Here is a 22,874-nt window from a genome sequence, read left to right as displayed (position 1 = left end):
GGGGTGGGGTTCCCCAAGAAAGTCTCCATCAGAAGTCATAGAATACGCAGGCTTAAGAGGGAGCACTCCAAGTTTGTGGTCTCGCCGCCTCTCCCAGGCGTGCCCTTGACTGCGTTCAGTCTAGGATTTTTATAGGGGGAGGAGAGCCTCGTTCTCCCACCTCAAAGATCACACACCCCCTCCCCCGTCTCCGGGCTGCGCCACTAGCAAATGGTGCAGTGCTTCCTGGAGGTGTCGCTGTCCCCAGCTTGGAGGCTTCTGGGGGTCTTCCAGGGCCCGGGAAGACGCTGGCCTAAGAAAAAGCCTTCGGGTTCCGAGTCAGAAGAGGAGCAGGTGGGGCAGGCATCGAGGGGCGTCTCCAGGCGGCCCTGCTCCCGCCCTGTGGGTGCCTCCACCTTGTCCCCCGTTCGACGCTGCTGCCTTGGACTGGATCCAAGCAGCTCCCTCTGGGTTTCCAGACTGGAGCGGGGGGCAGCGGCGAGAAGGGCAGCTCGGGAGACCGTAGCGGCATCCAGCGGGGTGCGGTCCCTTTCTTCAACTCTGTCAACACCCGCCTCCCCTGTTCCGGGCCGGGTCAGAAACGCCCATCTCAGAGTCCCGACTCTCCAGCTCCGGGATCAGAGAGGGGCGGGCCCCAGAAGCCAGTCCCCGTTGGGGCCCGGCCCCCCCGCCCCGCCCCGCCCCGCCCCCGAGCCGTGCGCGCCGCCGCCGCGGACACGACTTCTCTACCGGGCTCCCCCGCCCCTCCCCGCCGCCGCCCACCAGAGGGCGACCGCGTCCCCAGTCCGGGAGTGAGTCCCGCGCCGCAGCCCCAACGGTGGCGCGGGGTGGGTTCAGGAGGCCCTTGGAGCGCTCCGGCCAGGGACGCGCGGTGAGAGCTGCGGGCCCCGAGGCTCGGGTCGGGGCGGGGGGGTGCGGTGGGGGGGACGGGGGCGCTGCTGGAGGGACGGGACGGCGTGGGACCGGGGCGAGGGTCCCAGTCCGGGAGAATCCCCTCCTCAGCCCAGCCCAAGCCGCTGCCCCCTTCCCCTTTGATCTGCACTTTCTCCTCCCTTACCGGGGGACGCCCTACCTTCCAGTGTCTGGGCCCGGCTCGAGCCGGAAACCGAATAGCGACTCTCAAAGCAGCTGGGGCAGCAGGGGCCGCCCCCCGGCAGGGCATAAAGTCCCCCGCCCAAGGGCCCGGCGCAGTCCTGACAGCAGAAGTGGTTCTCGTGCCAGCGCCGTCCCTCCGCCTCGGTGCAGCGCCGGGAGAAGATCAGCTGGGAGAGGGAGGGAGAGCAGTTCATTCATTCATTCATTCATCCACGCGCTCATTCATTCACCCAATAACCACGCCTTATACCCAGTTAACGCTAAAGCACGTCGTCTACAGACATCCCATCTGATCTACTCCACCACTCTCGGATGCAGGGAGGGCTGATTGGCCTAGCCAGGATCCCGCTAGCAGGTGGCACAGCCTGAAGAAGTGCGACCCTGGTCGCTTGGACTCCCAACCCAGGGTTCCACTCTGCCTCATATACTGACAGTATGGCAGTTCCTCGCCTGATCAGGCACAGCACTGGGCACCAGGAAAGCTGAGATGAACGTCTGTCTGACACTCCCTGCTCCGGAGAAATTCTCAGTCCACGAAAATCTGGGGGACTCTGCTTGCGGTCGGGGAGGGTACAAGACAAGTCTCCATGCCCAAAGCTCAAGCGAGAACACGGGGAACACAGAAGTCCCAGGCTGGTTCTGAGTTCTCCATTCCTGAGTGCTGGAAGAGGTGTCCCCTTACATCCTGCCACGTTGGACCCTAGGCAACCCTCCCAGTTCTCCCCCAGCGCCCCCCCCCCCCCCCCCCCGCCTTCGGGGGCTGTACCTGGTCACAAGCCGGGCAGCGCGGCCGCAGCAGCTCTGCGTGATGGCGGCCGCAGTAAAGACTCCCGTCGTGGTAGAAGTAGATGAGGTTTATCAGGGCCTGGCCGCAGGCCTGGCAGGCAAAGCAAGCCCGGTGCCAGTAGCGCCGCTCCCCTGCCCGGGCTGCGAACACTCCGTACTCCCCTGGCCTCAGCCGCTCCCTGCACTGCGGGGCGCGGATGCTCAGCTGCCCAGAGGCCGCATCATGCTCCTAGCTTCCCTCCTGGCGCTTCCATCCCACCTCCCACCGAACTGTTCTCCCCCCACCCCTGGCAAGCCCACCTCCACTGCAGGCGCCACTGGAGAACCCCTAAACTTGGCTTCTTTTTTTCCTCAAGTTTTCCAAGCTGTCCATCCCCCCTTTTCCCACCCGAGTCCCTAGAGCTAGCCCCTTCTGCAGAAGTGAGAGGGCAAAGGGGAATGGGGGGGGGAGCACTACATACCTTCTCGCAGGTGTGTTCTGGCAGCTCGGGAGGTACCAGGAGGGCCACCCCCTGTCCCAGGGCCTCCCGCCTCCTCTGAGCACAGAAGAGCCGCAGCTCTGCCAGCTCATCCTCCCCAAGGGCCAGGCAGTAGCGCTCCTGCAAAAACAGGCCTCCACTGTGAGTGGGAGAGCCCCCAGCAGGCAAGACTGAAGTTCGATTGGAGAGAGAAGGCTTAGCCGCTGGGTCAGAGGAAGGTTGTAGAACCTCCAGGAGGTACAGAAGATAACAGCACAGAAGGGCATTGAGAAGGAGAGGGAAAGAGGGAAGAGAGTTGGAAATAAGTCTACATCAGTCTCACTTTCCCCCAGGAATGGCCACCACTCAGGTCCTGACAGCCCACAGCACTGAGCCCTGTCACCACATATTTAGATCCTTGCCCCCCAGTGAGCTGTAGCTTACTATCGCTTTCTGTTGTGTTTTTCCAATGTATTCCACATTTCTCCTGTCTTGCCTCCCCAAGTGAACTGTAAGCCTTTAGTCTGGGCGCACACAGGGCCTTAATAAATACTTAACCATACTTTCTACATTTGTACATTCCATTATCGGTTTCAAAAGTCGTTCATGTCCATTTTCTCATTTGCTCCTCAACTAAGCATTGTAAGCAGAGGGGATGCTATCTCCTCCCCCCGCCCCTCCCCCTCCCCGTGTGGACTTGGAAACTCGGGCTGGGGCCGGAGCGGGATGGCTTCTTCAATTACTAGCGTAGCTAGGCCCTAGATCCGTGTCCTCTGGCTTCTGGCCCCACAGTAAATAAAGAGAGGGAGGTGAGAAAGAGGGATGCTGGGGAGAGGGAGACCCACGTCGCTGTCCTGTGGAGGCAGCTGCTGCAGGAGGATCCGAAGCCCAGGCTGGTTGGGGGCCCAGTTGGTGTCCAAGCCAGGAAGCCCCAAGCTCAGAATTTCAGGGTCCTGAGGAGATGCGGCAGGAGAGGGGTGGTTGGGTTTGCCTTCCTCTTCTTTCCTCCTCTCCTCACTGCCACCCCTTCTCCAATCTGGAACAACTTCCAAGCACCCCCTCCTTCAAGATCAAGACAAGGACAGGTGGTCTGCTCCTGCATTTGTGCTCTGATGGAGGCAGGTTGGGGAGGCCCCGCTCCCCCCCCCCCCCAAATGGTATCCTTTCTTATGCTTTAAGTCACCCCTTTTACTGCTTAGGGCCAAAGCCTAGAGTCTGCCCGGACAGCACAGACCCCCTAGAGGAAATAATGTGTATTCATGTGAAGAAGTTCACATGTATTCATGTGAAGAATGTGAAGGTGGCGGACCCCTATATCCCGACGCAAGGGGGCTGTAGAGACAAGGATTATTCTTGCAAAGAGAAGAGGGCCAATGGAGGTTGGGCAGAAAGGCTAACATCCTTCCAGGTGGTGGAAAGGGGAGGAGGTCAGTCTGTAGGATGGAGAGCATGTTGGGGCCAGAGGGAAGGGCAGGGCTCCTACTACCTGCTCAGAAGTTTCCTCAGGATCCTCCTTGGGCAAGTGGCCTGGGTCAGTGTCTGAGTCGGCTGGCGGACCTAGCTCCCAAGGGGTGAGGCTCTCCCCTCGGTGGGGCCAGCCAGAGTTCAGCACTGACATTGGTGACAAAGTCTGCCCAGAAAACAAGAACACTTCCCATTAATCAGGCCCTTACAACATGCCAGGCAGTGGTAAGTGCTTTGCAGGCCTTGTCTCCTTCAGTTCTCCCAATCACCAAGTGAGGTGGGTGGTCTTCTTGACCCCATTTTGCAGATGGCCAAACTGAGGGTCAGAGAGGATAAATGCCGGAGGTCACACAGCTACTAAGTGGCAGAGCCACATCTTGGAAGCCAGGCCTTCTGGCTCCAGAATTTCTGAAGCTCAAACTCTGGGGTCTCCCAAGACCCAGACATAGGAAAGAGGAGGCCCATCGCGGAAAGAGAGGGCATTCTGCCTTTCTAGAGAGCCCCGCCTCCCCAGCCTCAACTCCCACCCTTCCTGACAGTGCACTGAACACCCCAGTGAGCCTGCTTCCTCCGCACTCCCAACACAGGCCCTCCTTTTCCAGCTGTAGGCTCAGGGCAGGTAAAAGGACCACTTCACCGGGAACCCCTTCCCAGCCCCTCCAGCCTGTACCAGCTCTCCCTTCCCTGAGCTCCAGAAGTGAGTACATTCCGCACCCTGAGAGATTTAGTACCTAATGTTTCTCTTTGTGCCCTGTGCCCCTCTCAGTTCCTCATCTAGTCTATAAGCCCGAGGACAAAAGAAAATATTGTGCTTGTGGATTCTACCTAGAGCAGCAATTTCCAGTTTCATCGGATAATTCTAAATACATCTCTTCAGCCCTCCTCTGGGCCAGACCTAGCAGGACCACAGTATCTTGAGGGGTGGGGGTGACTACTGAAGTAGAAAAGGAATGGGCCCTGCCCTCAAGGAGCTCATGGCCCAGTGGGTAAGACAGAGATGAGACCAGGGAGAACGAGGCCAGAGCTCTGGGCAGGTATGTACAATACCCTCCGAAGAAAAATAACCAGAGCAACTTTTCTATGACGTTTACTCTGTGCAAGGGACTCTATTAGCATTTTACATAATATTATGCATCCTCATAACAATCCTATCAGGTAGTTTCTGTTACCCCATTTTCCAGTTGAAACAAAGAAACAAACTGATGTTAACCTACCTAAGGTTACATTAGAAAACTAAGGGATATTCTAGGGAGAGGCTGCTTTGGAGATCTGGGATGGAATCTGACTGCAGCTGGGCACAGGAGGGCCTCACCAAATCTCAGTCCTCTTTATAAGACCCAGCTTTGCGGTTGGGAACACTATAACAGTTATATTGCTTCCCAGCCCTGCAAGGCACCCCCCAGCCCCCTTCAGAAGTCCTGCGCCACCCCGCCCTGCTTCCACACCCATCTGCTTCCTTCCTGTTCTGTCCCTCTGGTCCTGTTTCCTGTGGAAAACAGCCAGTGTGGGCTAAGAGTAGCCACTAACTCTAACACCAATGCCCCTGCCCCAGGCAGCAAGAGGCCCTTGGGGGAGGGTGCGAACAGGACAGGGGCCATCTGGGATCTCAGAGTGGATTGGGACCCTGTTTTCCGGGTTATAGTATGAAATTGCCCCCCACAGAAACAACACTCAGAAATCAGCCTTCACCCCTCACCCTCCCATACTCCCACCTCCACTCAGCACTGGACCCCGTCTTACTAACATGCTGGATTCCTTCAAGAATTCTCGTCCCCTCCTTGGATAAGGGCTGAAACCCCTCTCCCGCCCCTGCGCAGGTGCAACCCGGCTCAAGGGCAGAGCCTGAGCGGCCCCTAGGGACTGGGGAGGTAAAAGGATGGGAAGGTTTTCCGCGGACAATGGAGGGAGAAGTGTCCGATCCCGCCAGGAGTCTTCTCGATAGATCCCCAAAGTTTTTTCTTGGACTTCCCCAGGAGTCAGTTGGGGTCCCCAGTCTGGCTGTTGGGAGTTCAGGGGAAGGAATGGGACTCTGCTGGGGTCTCACCCTCGCTGCGCGCCGGTGTCCGGGCCGTTCTTGACAGACCCCGTCGTCGGGCCTCCACTTAGTCCCCACCCCGAGGCCTCAGCGCCTGCCCCTGCCCACCCCGGGAGTGCAGCCCTTCCTCCCCGCCCCCCCCCCCCCCCCCCCGTCCCCCGCAGTCCCTGCCCGCCCCTCGGGGACTGGTAGAGCCAGTGGCTCGGGAGGGGCCTGGTGCTGCAGCCAGAGGGAAAGCATTTGGGGGATCTCAGGGTGGAAACTGTGCAGCCTCCACTGCCCCTCTCCCCACTCCCAGGTGTTTAGCGCCGGCACCGCGCCCCCGCGGGCACTGGGCCGACACTAGGGTGCCGTCGTTTTGCCGGGTCTTCTCTCAGTCGCTCCCGGAACACAAAGTCTCTCGGAGCCAGCATGTCCCCACCCCCCCCCCGACCCTCCCTCGGGTCTCCTAGCTCCGCCCCTCTCTGTCTCTTCTCACCCCCCACCCAGTTGCCTTTCCCGGTCCCCAGCCCCTTTTAGGGATCCTTCGCCTTGCGCTTCTCCCTTCCGACCCTTCAGACCTTTCCCCCATCTTTTTTGTCTCTCCCCTACCCGGGTTCCTTTTCTGATCCCGGGAGTGGAAACCTCTGGGTCCACCTCTGTTTCCCTCTTCAGCCCCGCCCCTCGTCCCGCCCCCGCCCAGGTTCCGCCCTGCCCCCGCGGGGCTAGCTTCGCTGCTGGCCCGGAGCGCCCTCTGGCGTGTGCGCATGCTCCCTGCTCCTGACTGCAAAGTCCTCCAAAGGGACCTTCTAGGCTGCGCGCCTGTCGCCCCCGATCGGGTCCGCCCGCCCGCAGCGTCTCGTTGGTGTTGCCGGTGACCTCCGACCCCGCGACCGCGGGGCGGGGCGGGGAGGCCTTAGCTCCGGGCGGGCGGCGGCAGCTGCAGCGGGACCCGGGAGCGGGGCCCGGCGCCGCCCGGGCCGCGGGGCGATGTGAGTCGGGGCGCGGCGGGGCGGGGACGAGGCGGTTCCACCGAGGCCGCACCGCGCCGCGCCGCAGTCTCCGCTCCCTCCAGAGGAAGCCCAGGGCGGGCGGGCGGTGGAATCCCGGGGCTGGGGGCGGGGATCCAGGGACTGCGCGCGGCCCCGACCTCCCCCATTGCTTCCCAGTGTCTGTAGAAATTCCCCTGACAACCCCGCAACCTAAATCTGTCGCTCACGCCCCAGAACCACCCCACCCCCACTCACCTCCGGACACACCTTCGCTAGTCCTGGAGCCCTCAGAACCCCCTCACTCTTGCGAATTCTGTTACGCCCGCAGAGCCACCATTCTCCGGGATGCCCCCGAATGCTTCCAGAGCTCTGTGGCTCCTCTGATCCTGCATACGCCCCATTCTCCTTGCACCATGCTCAAATGCAAAAAAACTTGCCCACGTTTCTCTGAGCCCTCTTACATATTTTGAGTCCCCATAATCCCTGACACTCCGCATCTCCAATCCATACGTATCCCAGACCTGAGCCCCCTCTTCCTGTCTCAGCCAAAGTAACCCCCTTCAGTGAAGTGTCATGATATGTCCTGATACCTTAAAGACAAATGAAGGGGACAGAAAAAGATGCAACACCCTCCCCCATCTTGCACCCTGTAGTTCTTGGTTTCACCCTCAGACTCCTTTTTGATGGCTCAAGCCTCGGTGTTTTCCCAGCTCGGTATTTTCCCAGCTGCCCGTCTTTAGGCTGTGTACATCTCCCTGAGCCCGCTTCCTTCTTCCAGAGAATAAGCCAGACCAGGGGGTGGGGGTCCTTTTATCTGGGAAGTTGTCTGAGGAAGCAGAGCCCAAGGGGCCCTGGGAAAACATACTGCTTCTGGAAAGCAGGAGGGTGGGATTTCAAGGATCTCCAAGGTCCTGGCTTGTCAATTTGTCCGCCTGGGGCTCTGATCTCTGAAATTTTGATTTATTGTTAGCATGTATGTTAAAAATTTTACTCCTTTCAGAACTTGGAGAACAGAAAATCTATCAGGTTTCCAAATGTGAGATTGAGGGAGCTTGTTCTGGAAGAGGCAAATGTCCGTTTTAGTGACGTTTTTCCTATGCACTTCTAGAAGTTATTTCAGCGAGAAACTCTGCAGGTTACAGATGTTTCCCTTGAAAACTAAGGCCTTGAGGTGGGAGGTGGGAGGTCGACTTGCCAGAGTCTCCCAGATGCTTAATGGCAACAAAACAGACTAGAAGATTGGTTTTCTGAATCTTAAGCCGGCGTTCTTTCCCATACATCATAGTGTCCTTTTGAGAAAGCTCTCTGTAAAGTTCCCCACAAAGGTTTTGGTGTTGGTTGTAACAGGATTCAGATGGGGTCGGGGTCTAGAGGTAACTTAAAAGGTTGCCTCAAACTCAAAATCATTGCTGCTGTGGGAATCACTCCCTCTCAGCGCCTGTGGGGCTTTGAATTGGTGGCCCCTTTGCCCTTGATCTCACTTTCTTCTTTGTGTTTCTGTCCCCTTAGGACCTGGAACAGATAATCCAGGTGGGATGGACTGACCGCAAGTGAGTTTCATTAACAATTGGGGGTGAGGATGAAAGGTTTCCACTAACCTGTGGTCTCTGTCTCCTGTGCTAGGTGAGCCCCAGGTGTGTCCCAGAGGGATCCAGGTGACTTCTCTGCAGACTACCTGCCATGACGCCCCACCAAGAACAGGGGGAATAAAGTGGGGGTCCTTCCCCATGCCCCTCCCATGGTCAGCTCCCCAATGGCCTGGGTGAGGTGAGAGCTGTTTATAGGAGCCACTTTTCTGGAGTTTTCCAAGTTGGGAGGAATGGGGGATATAGGTCAGGATTGTTCAAGGCTCTACACGTTCAGTGGGAGTTATAGAAGGATATCTAATCCTACAGGTTCATTTCGTGTATCGAGTTGCAACCCATTCTGGTTGGGATCGTTCTGTGCATTTGCTTGCTCCCGTAGGTCTTTCAAGCTTGGTGGTGTCCTCTCCATTCTAGACAGAGGCCCAACCATTGTGACATATAATCCAAGTGCCATAATCCTGGAGGGAAAAGCCAGATAGTAAGTCCTCTGGTCTCCCCTTTAGATGAAGGAGAGAAAACCCAGCATTTATTTTTTCCATGAAGAAATAGCTAATCGAGGTTATAAAAATTGTGCCCTGTTTTAAGTTCAGTCTTCTTACTGTATCTTTTGGCCATAATATAATACCCCATGGAAGAGAACATCAAAAAGATAAATTTGAAGTAGATGTTGGGATGGTAGTGAGGGAAAAAAAGAGAATTTGGGAGATGTAGGAAGGGTGAGGTGGAAAAGAAGACAAAAAAAAAAAAAAAAAAATGAAAGGTCCAGGCTAAAGTGTCGGGGACTGCCCAGTTACAGTTTGTTTGCTAAATCTGAATGAGGGCCCCAAACTAGCACCCACCTCCCCCTGAAACAAATCACTTCTTCTGGTTCCCTGCTTGTATCCATTCCCTTCTTTTCCTGCAGCCCAGGCTTCCCTTCGCTTTCATTACATCTGTCAAAATCCTACTCACTTCTCAAGGTCACGGTCAGATGGTACCTCTGAGAAGCTCTCTTCCATCCCTCTGTCAGAATTAATCTTTAACACATCCTCACTTGAATTAATGTTTATCCAGTGCATGCCTGGCCCTGGATTGAGAGTGTGAATTTCTTAAAAAAATATTTTTTTTCCAATGCTTATTTATTTTTGAGAGAGAAAGAGAGAGACAGAGAGACAGAGTGTGAGTGGGGGAGGGACAGAGAAAGAGAGACACAGAATCTGAAGCAGGCTGCAGGCTCTTGAGCTGGCTGCACAGAGCCCGACGTGGGGCCCGAACTCACAAACTGTGAGATCATGACCTGAGCTGAAGTCGGACGCCCAACCAACTGAGCTACCCAGGCGCCCCGAGAATGTGAATTTCTTCAAGGAGGGACAGTGTCCCACTGTGCCCAAGAGTAGGTGATCACAACGAGGTCGTTCTGCCAGAGTCCCCAGAGTGAGGCTTTTTGGAGCTGACCTCGGTGACCTTATCCCTTATGTTTTTCCCTAGGGCGGACTGGCTGCTCTGACACCATGGGGAGCTGCTGCAGCTGCCTGAACAGAGACAGCGTCCCAGACAACCACCCTACCAAGTTCAAGGTACCCACTGCCCCCTCCTCTCCTGAGCTCTCCCAGCATGGCCTCCTGGGCTCGGGCCAACCTGTTGAGTTGCCTCTGCCTCCCTAGAGAAGGTGAAGGGACAGGCTGAGGTTGTGGCTCACTAAGATGCCTCAGAGCTGCTGAAGTGGCCTGGGGAGCGGGGCCCAGGCTGCTGCCAGTGCTGTGGTTCTCCTACACCGTTACTAACTACAAAGAATGAAGAAATACTGTGATGAAAAATCGTGCTTTTAGAACATTCATTCCTGCCAATTTATCTTTGTAGCTTTACATGTATATGCATGTATGTGTGTATATATGCATATATGTATGTATGTATATGTGTGTATGTGCGTGTATATAAATGTGTACACACACATACACGTATGGTGGTTTTTTTGGAGAAAACAACAAAAGTCTCCATTAATGGGTTATTATACATAAAGTATTTAAAGCAGTGCATAACACCCGGAAGCCCAATATTAGTGTTTGCTGTTCACTTTGGGAAGGTAAGGCCGGGCCCAGTGGACCTGTGCACCCCTGGCCACCTGCCACCTCTCACCTCCCTGTAGGGGGAGCCCCCTCCCCACACTCAGCTTGTGAGGCACAGGTTTCTCCTGCTCACCAGAAGAGGGAGCCCTTAGCAAGGGCCTGGAGTTGGGGAGGGGGTGGAGGTCTGTGTTCTGTCCTGGGCTTGACTCTCCCCCGGGGGTCTTAAGATTTTGAACTTATAATCGAACCCCTTCCTCCATTAGCATCTGGTCCTTGGATACAAGCGGTGGACCATCTGAGGTTATGTAACCTTGGCTGTCAAACCATCTGACCTTGGAGGTCAGCTAACCATCCCTGCCTCACTGCCCAGATGACAAAGCAGAGGCCTAGAGAGCTGCTGTGGGTCCTTGGCACTGCTTCATCCGCTTAGTCTCCCAGCGATCATTTGGCATCTCCGGGGAGTCTGGTAGAGGCAGGCGAGCCCCCTGACCCCCCAGCCCTAGCCCTGCATTGGCCTGCCTCTCAATGGCTCTGGGACCCCTACATACTTGATGGGCTCACTCAATGACCCTTCTGTTCCCTGCCCCTCAGGTGACGAATGTGGATGACGAGGGGGTGGAGCTGGGCTCCGGAATCATGGAGCTAACACAGAGCGAGCTGGTGCTGCACCTGCATCGGCGCGAGGCTGTCCGCTGGCCCTACCTCTGCCTGCGGCGCTATGGCTATGACTCCAACCTCTTCTCCTTTGAGAGTGGCCGCCGGTGTCAGACGGGCCAGGGTGAGTACCGCCCCTGGGATAGGGGCGAGGGGGTGGGGCCGGAGGTCATAGCTCAGGGGACCATGGGGAAGCCTGTTGGCTTGGCAGGTGTTGCCCAGAGAAGGGAAGGTTGATGGCCAAGAGCACACAGCATGTTGATATGGAACTAAGTGGACTCCCAGGCCGGTGCTCCTTCTCTTTGGTCACTGCGGCCCCAGCCTGGGACCTTCTGTGGGGACATTTGTTGCACAGCCCATGGGAAAGAGCCAGTGCTCCCGAGGCCAGAGCCTGCCTGGGAGAGCAAGCAAGTTCTTTTCCCTCTGTGACCAGTTTCGAGGGACCCTTGTCCACTACACAGGAACAGACTTTCTTGTGGGCCCCCAAGTCCTATACCCTGGAGCCATGAACAGTGAAGGGTCAGGGTCAGGCTAGAGGCTCTGATTACCTTGGGCCTGCATGGCTTGCGAATGCTAGGCTTGGGGAGGCCAGACTCTTGTGTCTCTGATATACAGAGTAACCCTGGAGAAGTTCACCCTTGTCTCCTGTCACCTGTGGGCAGCGGAGTATGATATGTTCTCCCTTCCTGCCCTTTCTCCCTGCAGCCAGGGGTCAGAGAGTAGTGATCATTCCATGAAGTCAAGGCTAGAGCCCGCCCTGGCTCTTTGAAGGAGTAGCATGGCCTCAGCTTATCTTGTAGGACCCGGGCCTGAGTTCTGCAGAGAGAACCTAGTACGGGCTTGTGTTGGATGCAGTTGGGGTTGTGACAGCAGGGTTGCGACGAACGAGCTTGTCTGATGAGGCCACCATCACAGCAGTGAGCCTCTGATGTCCTGCTGGCTGCGAGCCTTCTCCTCCCCACATCTTACCCTTTGGTCGTCTGAGGTAGGGGATGTTAAACACTGGCTGAGCAGAGAGAGGACAGGAAGGGGCTTCTCCTCCTCGTGGTATTTAAGCAGCAGTTGGGATCCCAGAGGGGTCGCCCTAGGCCCCCACACCGGGTTCTCCTAAAACTCCAGGCTTTCCCAGCCTTTTGTAGCCCCTAACATGTCTTGCCAGAAAGGTACTTTTCCTTCCCCACCCCCCTCCCCTTGCTGTCCGTCCCATCCCTGCAAACCTCAGTTGTCTCATACCCCAGCCTGGTTGTGGTGCTCACACACACCCCAAGTAGCCTCCCCTGAGCCCTGGACCCTGCTGTTGCCAGGTTGGGGTAGAATTCCAGGCTGGCCCAGCACCCCAGGGACATCTTTGGAGCCCTTGAGTCACGGGTACTCAGCCCAGGCCTGCCGTCCCTGGGACTGTGAGCTGATGCATTGGAATCTGAGGGGCCGTCAGGACAGCTGCACTGAGGAGACACAAGATGGCCTTGCCATGTGTGTCCTAGAGCAAGTCTGCTCGTCCTTCCTTCCAGCACCAGAGATTAAGTTCCAGGAGGCCAAGGGCCCATCCAGAGTAGACATTCCCTCTCTGGCTAGGCAGTGGCTAAGTACCCAGGGAACAGGCAACGAACAGGACAGCTCTCCTGCCCTCGTGGAGCTTGGAGGTGGTTGGACTGGAGCCGAGGCTTGGTGCCCTGGGTAGAGCTCCTTTTTCTGGGGAGTGATAGGCAGAGGGAGACAGGGGCAGCATGTGAAGTGTCATCTAACACAGTCCAGCCTCTTACCCCTTATCTTCAGGGCACAGCCCCAGTGTGTGCTTGAAATCACAGATAGTACTGAACCCTGTATTCACCATGCATTCCCTTATACATACGTGCCCGTGATAAGGTCTCATGTATAAATGAGGCGCAGTAAGAGATGAACAACCGTTACTAGTAATAAGGCAAAGCAGTTATAACAACGTACCGTAGGAAGAGCTAGGTGAGCGTGGTCTCTCTCAACATGCCTTACGGTAGCGCCCTCACCCTTGTGACGAGGCGAGATGATAACATGCCCGCGAGGTGGGAGGAGGTGAGGGGAGTGATGCAGGCACTGTGACCTAGCGTGAGGCTGCTACTGACATTCTGACAGTCTGTCAGAAGGAGCCTCATGTGCCTCTGGACCCTGGTTGACTGCGGATGACGGAAACTGCAGAAAGCAAAGCCGTGGATAAGGGGCAGCTGCCATCATTTTCTGCTTTGGTGTTTACTTCTCTTCCCCTCACCTGTGTTCACACACATCCTTGTGAACACGATTTAACCGTGGGGGAGTATAGGTGAGGTATTAGATCTCTAGACAGTGGTAATGGATAGTGGGGGGGGACAGGAAGGGGCCTGGGGCCCAACTCCTCCCGGAACTCTTGGATTTTAGAGTGTGCTCAGGATGAGGAGGGCACTTCCCGTCCCCTGCAGGCCTGGGACTGGCATTCAGGGACATTTTCCTGAGCTTTGTGCGTCCGTTCAACCTCTCTGGTCCTTTCCTACTGGTACACGGTCAGAGGGGCCTCACTTCTTCCTCTCCTTCTTCAGGGATATTCGCGTTCAAGTGCTCCCGGGCTGAGGAGATCTTCAACCTGCTTCAGGATCTGATGCAGTGCAATAGCATCAATGTGATGGAAGAGCCAGTCATCATCACCCGCAACAGTCACCCGACTGAGCTCGACCTCCCTCGGGCCCCCCAGCCTCCCAATGGTGAGGAGACCCCGTCCTTGGCACCTCAGCCTCCACATCTGTACACACAAGCACAGGCCCAGGCAGGGCCGGTCTTGGAGGCACGAGTCAGGCAGGCAGGTGGGATGGCTGGGCGATCCATGCTTCCAGGACAGTTGCCCACCATCAGATGACTCTTGGGGATGAACAAGTCCCCGTCTGGGCCAGTCAGGTGACTCATGCTGACGCTGGGGAGTCCTGGGCCTTGTATTGACTAATGGTCTGGGAAGCAGACAGGGAGACGTTGGGTTTCCATGGAAACAGCAGTCTGGAGCTATTTTGCTTCCTTCAGTCTACTGGGTCATACCCGGCTTGATTCAGGCATCTTTGCCCATGACTGATTTCTGGAGAGGTTCCCTCAGCTTCTACTTATTTATTCACTGAGTCCACACTGAGCCCCTGCTGCATATTTTGCTCTCCATGAACTGGCCCATGGTAGGGAGCGGGGGACGGTGCGGGGAGGGGGGGGGCAGTGCGCAGAAGAAATAGAAACGCGGCCCCTGATGTCTGGGCACTTCCCTGAAGCTCACTGGCAGAGCTAGAATGAGATGAAGGGACAGTGACGACAAGGTGGCCTTAAGTGTTTCAGATAAGGCTGTAATGGGGGAAATGGGGCTCACACTGAGCTTTGAGGGAAGGGGCAGGGTTTGAACCACCGAGAGGTGAAAGATAACAGGGGCTGCTGGTTCAGTAGAGCTAACCATCTGGGGCCCTGGGAGCGTGTCCCCTCCCGTTGGAGGACTCCCAGGACACCACACATGCAGTGGCAGGTGGTTGGCAGGTGGTTGAAGTACCTCCCCCCCCCACCATTGCTGACCTGGGCTTGTCTCCTGTGTGCCCAGCTCTAGGCTACACTGTCTCCAGCTTCTCCAATGGCTTCCTTGGCTGCCCAGGGGAGGGCCCGAGATCCTCAGCACCCCGGCGCCCCTCAACGAGCAGCCTGCGACACCCCTCGCTTGGGGAAGAGTCCACTCATGCCCTCATTGCCCCTGATGAGCAGGTGAGCAAGCAGCTGCCCTGCTCCTCCCCGTCGGTCTGGGTGGGGATGGGGGACCGGGAAACAGGGCGCCTCGTAAGGATCACGGGAGGGGAGGAACGTTGATAGGGTCCCTTACTGTCCCAGAAAGGGATGCAGCTTCCCTGGGAGGTGTGGAGGACAAGGAAGAGGGGGAAACTCCAGCACTTTTCCCCTATGCCTCTCTTATCCGTTCCCTTCTGTTCTCTCCTCCTTCCCTGCCCTCGGGCCTACCTGCTTCCCTTGGACTCTTTGCCCCAGTCCCACACCTATGTCAACACGCCAGCCGGTGAGGATGACCACCGCAGGAACCGGCATTGCCTGCAGCCCCTGCCTGAGGGCCAGGTGCCCTTCCCCCCGCAGGCCCGGGGCCCTGACCCACGGGACCCCCAGGTGTTCCTGCAGCCGGGCCAGGTGAAGTTTGTGTTGGGCCCAACCCCTGCTCGGCGGCACATGATGAAGTGCCAGGGCCTCTGCCCCAGCCTGCATGACCCCCCGCCCCACAACAACAACAACGAGGGCCCTTCCGAGTGCACTGCCCAGCCCAAGTGCACCTATGAGAACGTCAGTGCGGGGCTGCGGCCAGGGGCTGGCTGGAGACTGAGCACGGAGGAGCCAGGCTGGAATGGCCTTGCCCACCGCCGGGCGGCCCTGCTGCACTATGAGAACCTGCCCTCCCTGCCCCCTGTGTGGGAGAGCCACGCCCAGCAGCTGGGGGAGGAGGCTGGGGATGACGGAGACTCGAGGGATGGGCTCACTCCCTCCTCCAATGGCTTTCCTGATGGCGAGGAGGATGAGACCCCGCTGCAGAAGCCCACCAGCACCCGGGCTGCCCTCCGTAGCCATGGCAGCTTCCCTGTGCCGCTGACCCGCCGCCGAGGCTCCCCGAGGGTCTTCAACTTCGATTTCCGCCGGCCGGGCCCCGAGCCCCCCAGGCAGCTCAACTACATCCAGGTGGAGCTGAAAGGCTGGGGTGGAGACCGCCCCAAGGGGCCCCAGAACCCCTCGGTCCCCCGAGCCCCTGTGCCCACCACCCACCCTGCCCGCAGCTCAGACTCCTACGCCGTGATTGACCTCAAAAAGACCGTGGCCATGTCCAACCTGCAGAGGGCGCTGCCCCGAGACGATGGCACTGCCAGGAAAACCCGGCACAACAGCACCGACTTGCCTCTGTAGGGACTTCCTTCCTCACGCTCCGCCTCACGCTCCTGTCCCCTGAACCCACACCCTGGGGTTCAAGGTTGCTTTGCAGAAGGGCATTGAGGTGGAACCAGATGCTTCCCTGCGCTGGCTGGGGTCCCCAAAGATATCAGCCACTGAGTCTCCTGGTCTCCAAGTTGGGGAGAAGAAGGGTGACCAGGCGAGGAGGGAGCTGTGACGTAAACTGTGAAGGGTTCCTGTGATGCATTTAGTGCCCTCCCGTTATGTCCATTTGTCTTGTCTGTCGTCTGTGTGTTTTCTTTAGTTGAAATTTGGAAACATTTTGTACCTGTTGATTTTATTTATCAGTTTATTTTTCTATTTATTGTTTTAAATGTAATTTAACATATTTATTATTAATATAATTATTTTTAAATTCTGGCTTGGTGAATGATGTCGCATTCTTAGGGAATCTCTTCTGGCATGGTTCTAGGTGGCAGCAGGGGAGGGCTTACAGAGGGAGGGGCTTCATTCTGGGAAATTTGGGGGTGGGTAGGGTTTTTATGACACGTCTGTGACCGTTTCTTTCTCCCCTCTGAGAAGCCCTGGCCCAGAACCTAAAGTTGCCAGGGACGGACATGCTGGCAAAGGAAAGTGACAGGACAGCTGGAGTCCTGGATGCACAAAGGGGATCTGGAAGGAAACCTGCCCTAATGGGAACACCCTGACCCTCCCAAGTTGGCAGGGGCGGGGGAGAGAATTTCGTGGGGGTGGGGCTACACCAGGTCTAGGACCCCTCACCGATGTCCCTTCTGCCACCAGGCAAGTCCCAGGGGAGTATTGCTCTCCTCTTAACACCCTGGCCCAGAGGTGGACCCTGGATCCCCCTTGGCATCCGCAGCATGGTTAGATCAAGGCTGGAGCCTTTAAACAGGACTTTACTAAAAGCCCAGAAATAGCAAACGTGAAAAACAGTTGTCATGTGTGACTAATCATACTTCCCAGAGAGCTGCTCCCCAGGAATGGACTCTTTGAGGTGCTTCTTCCCTACCACAGGGGTGGGGCCCTGGCAGAGCTACCACATCTGAGCACCTGCCTGGAGCCCGGGGTCTGCACAAGCCCCTGCCTGGTTCAGTATTGCAGGAGCTTCCTTGTCCTGAGGCTGCCCCTTCCTCTTCCTCTCACTGGCCTCCCAGCCTCCAAGACTCCGTTTCTAGCTCAGACCCCTGAATGGTTAATCTGAAGGAGATCCAGCGTCTGCGATAAGCCACTCAGGGCCTGGGGGAGGAGTGGGAGCAGGGTTTGCCCAAGATTTAGGGACACACCTTCTTGTCTCTGGTCACTGCTTGTGCCCCAGCTCCCTGCCCTGTGGAGCAAGCAGACCGATCCCCCTTACCAAGGAGACCGGCCAGGGTAGGGCCTGCCCAGTTCCCTCTCCTCCTGCCGTCCAGACTTCAATTCCGGGACCGCCCTCTCCCCTGGGTGCGGATTGAACTGACTAGCTTCCAGACTTCTCCGCCCTTGGATGTCACTCTCCTGTCAGTGCAATGGGCAAATGGAGAACTGGCCACAACAGGATGTGAGAGAGTCCCTTCGTCTGGGGCCCGGCAGGGTCCAGGGGTACAGCTGGTGCTACCCCAGAGCTGACCCCAGACCCTTCCCTCTACCTTCTTCTGATCTCTGGGCCAGAGGGAGGACTACTGAGGCCAAGTTTGTTGCGCTGTTTCCACGGTGCACTACGGGATGGCATCCTTTCCGCAGCCCCCCCCGCCCCCCCCCCCGGGGGCTCCATCCTGCTTTCTCTATGTCCTCTCCAGTGTCCTACACTGGTCCTGCTCCTCCATTTGGTGCCCATAGTCAGAAGTGGTGGTCTCTCCCAACAGGAGAGCCAAGATAGGGGGCAGGTATCACCGTGCCAGGACAGGATGAAGGGCCCGGCCATGCCAATGACTCATGGGTCCGTTCAGGCCCCACCATTGTGGGGAAGCCATGCTTGAGTCAAGAGACCGGGTTCTGGTTCTGACTTGGCTGTTATCTCTGCTCTCTTTTTTATCTTATTATTCATTATTATTTTTAATGTTTTAGAGAGAGAGACTGCAAGCGGGGGAGGGGCAGAGAGCGAGGGAGACACAGAATCCGAAGCAGGCTCCAGGCTCTGAGCTGTCAGCGCCGAGCCCGACGCGGGGCTCCAACCCACAAACCGTGAGATCGTGGCCCGAGCCGAAGTCAGATGCTTAAACGGACTGAACCACCCAGTGGCCCCTATTATCTCTGCTCTCTAGAGCAACTGGTTGCCCCCGGTGGGTCTCAGTTTTTGTACCTGGAAAACACAGAGCTAGTTGTGAGAAGTGGCCAATGAGATGATGACCACGGCACCAGTTTGGAAAGTAGACAGAGAGGGGCCAGCTGTGTTAACAACCCAGCTGCTCCAGAGGGAAAATCTACTGGAAGTCACAGCTCTTCAGTCCCCGAGACCTCAGGCCTACGGCTGCTCCTGTGCCGAACAGTGCAAGGGACAGTTAGCTTCCTTCTCTGGGGTCACCCCAGATTAAGTCAAAATAGCCTCCAGTGTGCGTATTTGTGGAGCCTGGGGGTCCAGAAGACTCAGCCCAGGAATTGGTTCCCGGCCCATGGTGGCTGCCAGCCTTCCTGCTCCCCTCCCCAGGTCATTGCCTCTGACCCACGAGATCAGCCGCAGGAATTTTCCTCTGGCGGGTGGGTGGGGTGTGAGTGGACGGCTTTCCAGGCGGAAAGCGGAGGGTGGGAGTGAGGCCCGGGAGGCCGACCACTGCTCCCGTGTCGGAGCGTGCGCCCTGCTGATGGCGGGGCGTGGCGTCCTGATGGAATCATTTCAGAGATCATCACCAACATCAGTGAATGTTTGCTGAGTGCTCAGTTCTCTTCTTTAGAAACAGGCCCTACCCACCCCCTGGGCTGCCCTGAGGAAAGGACTGGAGCCAGCATCCTGTCCAGGAGTGACATTTCAGGTCAGACCAGGAGGGGCCCTCCCCAAGCCCACCCCTGGGTAATAACAGCGCTGTCTAATGGTATAAACACAGTCGGCTTTCCATAGGCCCCTATAGACCATTTATCTCTTCAGGCTCGCCGGACAGGCTCGTTATCACCACTGTGCAGAGGAGGAAACAGGCCAAGAGGCAAAGGGACTTGCTTCAGGCCATGAAGGTAATTAGTGGCTTGAGCTGGGGCTGCATGCCAGACGTGTGTCTTTCCACTCTCCCACCTGCCCAACCCCCCACCCCTCCCCTCTGGCAACCATAGATTTGTTCTCTGTATTCGTAACTCTGATTCTACTTTTTGCTTCTTCATCTTTTCTTAGGTTCCACTTAACGAGTGAAATCATACGGTATTTGTCTTTCTTAGTCTGACTTATTTCACTTGGCATTATATCCCTTTAGGTCCATCCACGTTGTCACAAATGGCATGATGGGATCCTTTTCATGGCTGTGTAATATTCCGGGGTGTGTGTGTGTGTGTGTGTGTGTGTGTGTGTGTGTGTGTCTGTGTATGTGTATACACCACATTTTCTGTATCCATTTGTCTATTGATGGCCATGGTCTGCCCCCTTTACTCCTTCAATGCCTTGGGATGACTCCCGCTCTGGAGATGGGTGTTTGGGAACCCTCTGCCCTCTCCTGACACACATCTCAGCTTCGCAGATGGCTTGCTTTAATTAGGCCAGGGCTCCTCTGAGCTCTGGGGTGCTCTGTGGCCAACACCTTAAAAGGGAGTCATCCTCACCGGGGGAGGGGGTTTATAATGAGGGATCCCTGGGACTCCAGAAAGGAGACTGAAGCGAAGAGAGAGCTATAGCAGGGGCGGAGGGCCTGTGTGGGGCCCCAAGGGCTCTGTACTTGCAGAATCAGAGTCCAGGATAGAATCTCGTAGCTCAGCTAAGAGCCATTAGACTCTTAGGGATCCTTTAGACAGGACTCTTGGAGATGCCGATCAGGTTTTTGCTCACATGCTTTCCCGGAGGGGGAGATGGCTATCTCTAAAGGCCTCCACGAAGTCGGTCTTATGATGTCCCTAAATGCCTCTCACTGGGGCCTAATTCTCCTCACGGATCCACACATGGCTATCTAGTCTCTGCCAATGGTGCTGAACTTCAGCACTCGGTGTCACCACTTACTCACAGCTGGACCCCTTTGTGCTTCAGTTTCCTCACCTGTGACATAGAAACAATAACAGTCCCTCCCTCCCGAAACCGTGAGGATCAAATAAGAGAATTGTCTGCCCAGCATGAACCATGGTGGCTGCCCCATAATAAGTGCTCAGTAAATGGCAGGTGTTTCCACCAGGACGTGGTTCTTTCTGGCATAACCAGAGACGTATCCACCCCTCTGTTCACCCCCTCTGTGATCTAGTTCAGCCCAGAACTGAGCGCATTACCCAGGCTTGACCCTCCCCTTCCCCTTGACTCAACACCTTCCTTGTTCTAGACATTATACTTCTGTGAATGCGACCCACGTTAGCGCTCCTTTTAGTGGCCCTTCTGCCTTTTGAGACCACAGATGTGGTCTGAAACCATCAGGTCTTTCCATGTGAGCACCTACAGTGCTCCTCGCCCTCAACCGCCATCTCATATTAGAGTCTTTGGCTTGTTACTTCAAAGTCCAAACCGTCCATTCGTTCAGGTGACATTTCTTGTTGGTAGTTGGGTCTGTCCTGGAGTTTAGAGAAACTAGTTCTTGCCATGAACATGGAAATGACAGGAGACCAGAGATGGGGACTGGGAGCGTCAGAAAGAAGGGTCTGGGAGGGGCTTCTCCGTGGGCCATGGATCATGAGTTTTGCTGCGGCACTTGGGGCCCTCAGCCTAACTCTTCCAGAAGCTTCCCTGCCACTTGCCTCGTTCACTGGGTGAACCCCTCTCTTGGCCTCTCTGGGCCCAGTTTCTCCAGAGATGGATATTGCTAACCTACAGCCCTGTGGAGGCCTATGGAGAGGGGTTGGGGAGGTCAGGCGTGTGAGAGTATTGGCTCATGCTGCAGGTGGAGGTTGTCATTAGGCTCATTCTTTTTATTATTATTTTTTTTTTTTTGAAGGAGAGAGAGAGACAGAGCATGAGCAGGGGAGGAGCAGAGAGAGAGGGAGACACAGAATTGGAAACAGGCTCCAGGCTCTAAGCTGTCAGCACAGAGCCCGACACGGGGCTCAAGCTCACAAACTGTGAGATCATGACCTGAGCCGAAGTCGGACACTTAACCGACTGAGCCACCCAGGCGCCCTTCATGAGGCTCATTCTTACGGGATCATTAACATAATGACAGTTAATGAGCAGTGTGGGGTGCCCCTTAACCCCACTGGGGCCTACTGATTGATGGGGGTGTTTCCTCCCCCACCTCTTCTCCCTGTGGGCTGCCCCTTCAGCTAGGGAGGCATGGTCCCTTGGGGGTCTCATTCTGTTGCCTCCCTCCACCTGCCCTTTTTACCCTGGCTCAGTTCCCCTCTGGGCAAGAGGGCCCCAGAAGAAGTGTGGCCGGGACATGGTGTGGGGGCAAGGAGAAGGGTACTTGGGGACTGTGACTCTCGGGGGAAAGGAATGAAATGCAGTGCACCCGGAATTTGGCCTGGGTGCTGGGGAGAGTTGGGCAGCCAAATCTGGGAAGGGCTTAGAAGGAAACAGGAGCCTGGATGGAGGAGCGGAGGGCATTGGGCATAGGGCTGGGTAGGGGTGGGAAAGAGTTTCCAGGTGTTCTCTGAGGCTCTTTGCCTCCCTAGCCTAATACGATGGTTCTGGCCTCCTTCCTAGCGAGCTCCATTCCCCCTGGGACTAAGGGGCCTGAGGAATATATCAATGTATTGATATATCAGGGGTGGGGGTGGGGCGGGGGGGGTCACAATGCACAATCACATAAGTCTAGTGGTCTTGATATCTCAACAAAGCACTGGCCACAGTGGGTCCAGGATTCGGAATCTGGGTTGTGTGGGCTGAGTCCTGACAAAGCCCTGACTCTCCAAATCTTGCAGGGGGAGAAGTGAAGCTCATGCAAACAGGAGTATGTGGGATGCGTGCCTCTGCCATTTGATAGCTGCGTGAGCTTGGGCAGATCACTCTCCCTCTCTGAACCTGTGTCCTCATCTATTAAGGGAAATCAATAACACAGTGTTGTGTGTTAGGTGGGAAAACGCACATAAATCCCTCAATGGGTGCTTGGCATAGAGCCAAGCTTAGCTCTGTTATGGGTGTCACAGCAATAGCCAGTGATGGAGGAAAGCTTGCTGAAGAAGGCAGACCATGAAGAATGAGGAGGATTTAGGGGAAGTTCAGCCAGACCCTCACCAGACCTCCTCAGAACCTGGAAAAGGGGATGGTCAGTCAAAAAAGCAATAGAAGTAGTTTTCGGGAGTATCAAAGGCTTCTGGATCCTTCCTCTCCCCCCATCATGAAGTGCATGAGGAATCCCTGGGGCTTTGGGTCCCCCTTCCTGCTCCAGGTCTTGGTTTCCCCGTGTAGTGGTCCTGGGAAGCCAAGACTCCAGGTGTCAAAGTGTTGGGGAAAGGTGTCCACACCCGCTGAAGGAGGTCCTTACCGAGGTTTCCTGTCCCCAGTTCCCTGTCCTGGGTCCCAACCCCCGCCTTGCCCAGATGGTCCACACAAGGAGCCCTGAGTAGAGGGAAAGCCCTAGCAGGCTGTGCACTGTCACTCACAGACCGGCCTCTCCAGAAGCTGAATTAGATTGACCGGGATCTGGGCAGGGACCACAGTCCCAGCTCCAGACATGGAACTTCCTGGATCCATTATCAGTGTTTGGTTTGGAACTTTTGGAACGGTCTCCAGTTCTCATTCCTTATTCTCTGATTAGATTCCCTGGCCTTTCGGGGCACCTGGGTGACTCAGTCGGTTGAGCGTTCCACTTCGGCTCAGGTCATGATTT

General features: G+C 56.3%; 2 protein-coding genes across 6 annotated transcripts; one reads left to right on the top strand and one right to left on the bottom strand.

The window, feature by feature from the left end:
- Window positions 1-197: 197 nt before the first annotated feature.
- On the bottom strand, window positions 198-6,488 carry PRICKLE4 (prickle planar cell polarity protein 4). 3 transcript variants are annotated; one of them, XM_086706839.1, is made up of 7 exons: window positions 6,430-6,488; window positions 3,826-3,969; window positions 3,185-3,292; window positions 2,343-2,480; window positions 1,862-2,065; window positions 1,073-1,262; window positions 198-559 (listed from the first exon to the last, which is right to left on the bottom strand). In XM_086706839.1, exons 2-7 carry the CDS (start codon window positions 3,955-3,957, stop codon window positions 204-206), a joined length of 1,128 nt encoding a protein of 375 aa, XP_086562965.1. In that variant the 5' UTR covers window positions 3,958-3,969; window positions 6,430-6,488; the 3' UTR covers window positions 198-203. The 3 variants fall into 3 exon arrangements, with proteins under 3 accessions (XP_086562965.1, XP_086562964.1, XP_086562966.1); XM_086706838.1 differs by lacking the exon at window positions 6,430-6,488 and adding an exon at window positions 5,848-5,942; XM_086706840.1 differs by lacking the exon at window positions 6,430-6,488 and having other exon boundaries at window positions 1,862-1,972; window positions 3,826-5,935.
- Window positions 766-16,416, top strand: FRS3 (fibroblast growth factor receptor substrate 3). 3 transcript variants are annotated; one of them, XM_086706836.1, is made up of 8 exons: window positions 6,716-6,809; window positions 8,319-8,339; window positions 8,433-8,576; window positions 9,863-9,951; window positions 11,032-11,218; window positions 13,641-13,802; window positions 14,663-14,820; window positions 15,097-16,416. In XM_086706836.1, exons 4-8 carry the CDS (start codon window positions 9,886-9,888, stop codon window positions 16,009-16,011), a joined length of 1,488 nt encoding a protein of 495 aa, XP_086562962.1. In that variant the 5' UTR covers window positions 6,716-6,809; window positions 8,319-8,339; window positions 8,433-8,576; window positions 9,863-9,885; the 3' UTR covers window positions 16,012-16,416. The 3 variants fall into 3 exon arrangements, with proteins under 3 accessions (XP_086562963.1, XP_086562961.1, XP_086562962.1); XM_086706837.1 differs by lacking the exons at window positions 6,716-6,809; window positions 8,319-8,339 and adding an exon at window positions 766-871; XM_086706835.1 differs by lacking the exon at window positions 8,319-8,339 and having other exon boundaries at window positions 6,670-6,809.
- The last annotated feature ends 6,458 nt before the right edge of the window (window positions 16,417-22,874 follow it).

The sequence above is a fragment of the Puma concolor genome, chromosome B2 (assembly GCF_028749965.1).
Source record: "Puma concolor isolate L17-30 chromosome B2, mPumCon1.1.hap2, whole genome shotgun sequence".
NCBI classification, from domain to species: Eukaryota; Metazoa; Chordata; class Mammalia; order Carnivora; family Felidae; genus Puma; species Puma concolor.
The sequence above is the reverse complement of the archived record's forward strand: the minus strand, read 5'-3'. Positions and strand labels throughout refer to the sequence as shown.

Bases quoted from the DNA above. Each gene is read 5' to 3' on its own strand.
- PRICKLE4 (XM_086706839.1), bottom strand. From the start codon at position 3,957: ATGTCAGTGCTGAACTCTGGCTGGCCCCACCGAGGGGAGAGCCTCACC. The intron at 2,481-3,184 runs GTGGGTCTCCCT...CTGTTTTTGCAG, and splicing joins TGCCTCCACAGGACAGCGAC to GAGCGCTACTGCCTGGCCCT. The intron at 1,263-1,861 runs GTACAGCCCCCG...TCCCTCTCCCAG, and splicing joins GCTGCCCGGCTTGTGACCAG to CTGATCTTCTCCCGGCGCTG.
- FRS3 (XM_086706837.1), top strand. From the start codon at position 9,886: ATGGGGAGCTGCTGCAGCTGCCTGAACAGAGACAGCGTCCCAGACAAC. The intron at 9,952-11,031 runs GTACCCACTGCC...CCTGCCCCTCAG, and splicing joins ACCACCCTACCAAGTTCAAG to GTGACGAATGTGGATGACGA. The intron at 13,803-14,662 runs GTGAGGAGACCC...CTGTGTGCCCAG, and splicing joins GGCCCCCCAGCCTCCCAATG to CTCTAGGCTACACTGTCTCC.